Here is a 6,000-nt window from a genome sequence, read left to right on the forward strand (position 1 = left end):
CAAAGGACACCAGAAACAAAATTGTAGCCCTGCACCAGGCTGGGAAGACTGAATCTGCAATAGCCAACCAGCTTGGAGTGAAGAAATCAATAGTGGGAGCAATAATTAGAAAATGGAAGACATTCAAGACCACTGATAATCTCCCTCGATCTGGGGCTCCACGCAAAATCCCACCCCGTGGGGTCAGAATGATCACAAGAACGGTGAGCAAAAATCCCAGAACCACGCGGGGGGACCTAGTGAATGAACTGCAGAGAGCTGGGACCAATGTAACAAGGCCTACCATAACTAACACACTACGCCACCATGGACTCAGATCCTGCAGTGCCAGACGTGTCCCACTGCTTAAGCCAGTACATGTCCGGGCCCATCTGAAGTTTGCTAGAGAGCATTTGGATGATCCAGAGGAGTTTTGGGAGAATGTCCTATGGTCTGATGAAACCAAACTGGAACTGTTTGGTAGAAACACAACTTGTCGTGTTTGGAGGAAAAAGAATACTGAGTTGCATCCATCAAACACCATACCTACTGTAAAGCATGGTGGTGGAAACATCATGCTTTGGGGCTGTTTCTCTGCAAAGGGGCCAGGACGACTGATCCGGGTACATGAAAGAATGAAAGGGGCCATGTATCGTGAGATTTTGAGTGCAAAACTCCTTCCATCAGCAAGGGCATTGAAGATGAAACGTGGCTGGGTCTTTCAACATGACAATGATCCAAAGCACACCACCAGGGCAATGAAGGAGTGGCTTCGTAAGAAGCATTTCAAGGTCCTGGAGTGGCCTAGCCAGTCTCCAGATCTCAACCCTATAGAAAACCTTTGGAGGGAGTTGAAAGTCTGTGTTGCCAAGCGAAAAGCCAAAAACATCACTGCTCTAGAGGAGATCTGCATGGAGGAATGGGCCAACATACCAACAACAGTGTGTGGCAACCTTGTGAAGACTTACAGAAAACGTTTGACCTCTGTCATTGCCAACAAAGGATGTATTACAAAGTATTGAGATGAAATTTTGTTTCTGACCAAATACTTATTTTCCACCAGAATATGCAAATAAAATGATAAAAAAACAGACAATGTGATTTTCTGGATTTTTTTTTCTCAGTTTGTCTCCCATAGTTGAGGTCTACCTATGATGTAAATTACAGACGCCTCTCATCTTTTTAAGTGGTGGAACTTGCACTATTGCTGACTGACTAAATACTTTTTTGCCCCACTGTATATCCAGTAAGTGCTGGATATTGAACCATACCAGGGTTGGTAAATGGATCCCACAATGTGTGATGGAGCTTGGCTTTAAAATGATATAAAAACAGAATATTATCACCTTTCTTGGTGCAGACATACAAATAGTGAAATGTTTGGAATGTATACATAGTTATTGATTGTACCCTATATGGAAAATACAACCAATGTCCACAAACTATAGGTAGCTCGCTGGGGTTTCGGTACAAGGAACACCTTGGGGCCCTACTACATTATATTATATTTACAAGGTCTGTGCCAATGCGCTTTCATTGGACATATATCCACAATGAAAAACCATTCCCGTTAAATAATAAGAGAATATTTAGTGATTCTGCTAGCCATCACATATTATTTTAGCACTGAGAAAAGATTGTCTCTCTGTTTGGCCATTTCCACTTACAAGCAAATCAATAACAGTTAATTAGACTGAAAATTCAATTCAACAAAAAAATCTTTCATAGTCGTTTGCGGGCAATGAAAAAGAATGATATTTTGAAACAACACATTAATGCAGTGGAAAGTGAAGAACACAAATGTTCAACCATTCGAAGCTTGCACATTCAATCCATTCATCTATGAAAGGTAATATCTTAAATGCTAGTCATATCCGACAACATAATAGCATGTTTTGGAAAGAGGTGGAAAGAATATCTAAAAAATAGCAAGGCTTGATGGGTAGGCTTAGAAGAAGTAATAACTAGGGTCTATAATGTAACATAATATGCGCAGAACATGAAGCGCTCCTTGCAGTAGAGGAGGGAGAATTAGCTATTGTACATTCATTTATCGCATTTTTTTTTCTAGTTATGTTTCAGAAAATAGAAATTTCAAAACAGGAATTTTAAAAAAAATCCAGTTCTCTGGGTCCTATTTTACAACTGCAAGCTCTTTAGCAAAGTAATCTTTAAGCACATCTCCGCACGCTTTCATTACCCTGAGAGGTAAAATATGTGTGTAAGTAGAAAGTGAAGGGGTTGTAGACTTCATTTTCTCCTGAAGGAGCTTAGCTCACAAAATCTAGTGCACGCTTCTTTGAGGCTCACCATAGGAAGCGGTGTAGACCATTATTTTCTCTCCTACTGATGGCAGGGGTCAGGCTCCCTCTCATCGGCGAGACTAACATCTGCTAGAAGTGTCAAAATATCATTATAGTGCTATCATTTTTATGTGAATAGACATTTCATAATACAGAGAAACAGTCTACAAACACAACACCCCAAAGTGTAACGCCGCACACTTATTATATATGATAAGATACCCGGGAGCAACGGGAATAAGTCTTTATTTTTTTTCCTTACTCTTCCATAACAACTACATTTATCTAAATTTGTCTGACACCTTTGTCAATTTTTATTCTGGATGTATTGTTAAATCAGGCGCCGAGGAACTTGATGTTTAAAGTAGCCTTGTATTGATTAGTGGCTGCTATTTGATAGCTGGACAAATGTCTGATAGGTAGCTATCCCTCAAGCTACAAGCATTACAAGATAGGCGTCTGGATGAGTTTGTCCGAGCTGCTATCAGATCCTCCAGCTATTTCCAACAGTAACCAACCAGCGCGACTGTAGAGACTGCAGAACAGCAGAGATCTATCTTCATTGTGTCCATCATCTTAATAATGATACATAATGGAAGCACTTAGGTTGGAGTAATTATATTCAATTCACACAGAAAAAAAGTAAGACCCAAATATATCTCTTTATCCCCCCCCTTGTTTTCATTACATTAATATCCTTCCATAAATATTGAACGTTACCACCTTCTATTAACACATCTAGTAAACAAGAGATACAATGTTACATTCCGGGGGTTTTGTTTAATAAACATCACACAAATAAACATATGATACATCTGGGAAGTGATGCTCAAGGACAAAAAGCTTCTTCTTCTTCCAGGATAATGTATATTAATGGGAAGGAGAAGTCAGTAATGACATCAGATAGAAAACGCAAGCGGCTAATACACGTATGAAATTAGGATCCAACATTAAGAAGTCGTTCTTAATACCAGCAATTAGTGACTTAGCTAAGGCTGAAGACGTATCTGGTTACACGCGGTAAGGTCACGGAACTCAATTACATTACTGGTTTATGGTTACATTTGACTACAGTACATTGATGGAAAATACAGTTTGTGATGCTAGAGGCCGACGACTGGTAAACAAAACAGAATAATTGCCACGTTGCCCCCCGTGTCATCCGGAATACTGTATTGTGTATTAAACATGCAAGTGTGCCGCCATCACTGGTATTCATCAGCAACAGAAAACTAATTATCGGGGTTAATTACGCAACCCTATGGAAGTGGGCAGAATTAAGAGCATTTAGTACTGGGTAGCTCGTCCCACTGTGCTCAGGTATAATGTAACAATGCAACGCACAATCCCAGAAGAGCGCATATCGTTTTTAATGGATATATGGAGACAATTATCTGCATTTTTTCAGCATTGATTGCGGTTAATAGGCTCGATAATACTATAATACCAATTCCATGGTGACTTGCAATGCTAAACTTTTAATGGGAGCCACTTAGCAGGACACACACTGCACTTTCCCCAGCATGGTTGTAAGCCTGGAAAGCTGCCTTTGTCATGTAGTGTTTTGTGCTAAACAAGCTATTTTTATTCATGCACACAAACCTCATCACATCAGTGCAGGGGAGCGTAATTCATGCACACAATCGCCTGCTGCCACTGTGCAGTAATACAGCCATGATAGAAAATAACTCCAGACTTGTACCACTCTGGGCAACTTAAATCCCATGGTGCCCGTCCTGACTGGCGGACGTAATAACCAAAATAAGTCATGTCTGGGACTCTCAGGTAGATTAAGACCCAGGCTGGGATGTTTGCGTTCAGACATCAGTGTAACTTTTATGCAAGTGTGTCAAGAAAAAAAAAAGTCATATTTATGAATGAATTATGCCATTTTCTGGGACACATACCAATTTGCTCTTTGTCGTAATTTTTGGCTTTAGAAAGGGGCGTGTATAGTCGAATGTCATGCAAAGTAGTTCTACCGTAATGACTGAAGACATAAGGGACATGATCACGTGTCGCAAAGGAAAATAGCACAAAAAGATGGAACCACACCATTAAGTCCTTTTAATCCTCATTTGGATTAGTGACCGTTTTGATACCCCTGCCCCCAGTCTTTGCTATGGTGTAGTGTACACTAGATTAGACATGTGGACAGTTTTTGACTCACCCCTCTACAATCTACATATGCCGGTGAATAAAGGATCTTCACTTTTTCATTATTTTGGATGTGCTGCCTCCTTCTTTAGTATATTTATATATTTGATAGAAAACTTTGCCAATTTCCTTGCGGCGGACAGTTGCACCCATTTAGGCAGTGCCGCTGTTTTACTGGAATATATATATGTGTATATGTATATTTTTATATATAAACATATGTCTGTACACACACATACACACATATCATATGTCTGTACACGTTTGCCACTGTATCAGCGCAGATTGATAGTGAAGCACAGCAAAACTCAGCAGTCCCAAGTCAGGCAGGTAACAATGCAAGCTTGCTATGTGTAAATAAGGAGTAGATTCTGACACTACAACATGATAGCATTGCAAATGTCACAGTACAGCCCCGCTTATTAGGGTGAAAGTGAGATGTATGGTCTGGAGTTACCCTAATCTAATAGGAGACTGTGTGTGCCCCCTCCCCAATTGCACACAGTATCCAGCAGCACATCAACTACCTAAAGTCCAGGGCAAACACAATATGGATACAGTACATGGCTTTGTGTGCATGCAAGGAGCGAAGACAAGCAAAGGCAACAGAAACAAATGAAATCACCTTGTTACAATAGTAGGGGTCCAAACAGGGGGCTGGTCCCAGACAGGGGGTGTCAGGAGCTGCAGGAGCCTGTGCTGGTGGAGGGTAAAATCTCACATCCATCGCACTGTACACATCAAGGAAACTCCAATCTAGTTGTATGTCCAGCAGCAGAAACAGACAAGAGGGATGCAGGCAAGCAGAGCCAAGCACAGGGCTGAAGCCTCCTTCACAGCTGCATGTGGCTCCTCACATAGACTGTCACCCATAAACTCCACAGTGGCAGGGAGCAAGGTGACACCAGCAGTGCACAAGTCCGGGAACAAAGTCGTCACTGTGCCCTGGCGATCAGTTCCTGGGTGTCCCTTGATTTCTCCCTCCAAATTCTGCTTTGAAGTTGCCGGATCGTTGCTGATCTCCTGTGAACAAGGGGATCTGTCTTCCCCCAGCTTGCAGAATGGCTGCCCCGTGCTCAGCTAGAGGAGGAGGGAGCTGTGTGTATGGCTAGGAGACTGCTTTCTGCTATTACACACGTTGGATCTGTTGACCTAAATAGCGCCATCTACTGGTACATGGTAACTTTCTCTTTGTCCTGAAAATGCATGCTCTGCGGAGTCCAGCAGCAGCAGCAGCAGCAGCACCGAGGATTATGTCACTACATGATTATTTGGACTCACATTTTTACCATTCCTTATCCTTGCACCTATGTACTTGCATTTATTGTGTTTACAGGAGACACATTGCAGTCTGGCTGTATACAGAGCCACTTCTAATGTACAGTCTGGTGATATGTCCATATTATAAACCTGCTCATGGGGAAAAGTTGTTGGGTTTTTTTGCCACTGTGCTTTTAGGAACCTTGAGTACTGAAGAAATTCTTTTGTAACCTTGGCCAAATCTGTGCCTTGCCACGATTCTGTCTCTGAGCTCCTTGGCCAGTTCCTTTGACCTCATGAT

The 6,000-nt window shown here is 41.7% G+C and overlaps 1 protein-coding gene across 2 annotated transcripts in view; it reads right to left on the reverse strand.

The window, feature by feature from the left end:
- TOX (thymocyte selection associated high mobility group box) overlaps positions 1 to 5,545 on the reverse strand; it is a 382,119-nt gene extending 376,574 nt beyond the window's left edge. Inside the window, exon 1 of one of the 2 annotated variants that reach the window (XM_077270538.1) lies at positions 5,065 to 5,545. In XM_077270538.1, the coding sequence (XP_077126653.1) occupies positions 5,065 to 5,166 (102 nt within the window). In that variant the 5' untranslated portion in view covers positions 5,167 to 5,545. The remainder of the gene's footprint in view (positions 1 to 5,064) is intronic. The other variant, XM_077270537.1, reaches the window with a different exon arrangement.
- Positions 5,546 to 6,000: the final 455 nt, after the last annotated feature.

This window comes from Ranitomeya variabilis, chromosome 6, assembly GCF_051348905.1.
Source record: "Ranitomeya variabilis isolate aRanVar5 chromosome 6, aRanVar5.hap1, whole genome shotgun sequence".
Taxonomy (NCBI): domain Eukaryota; kingdom Metazoa; phylum Chordata; class Amphibia; order Anura; family Dendrobatidae; genus Ranitomeya; species Ranitomeya variabilis.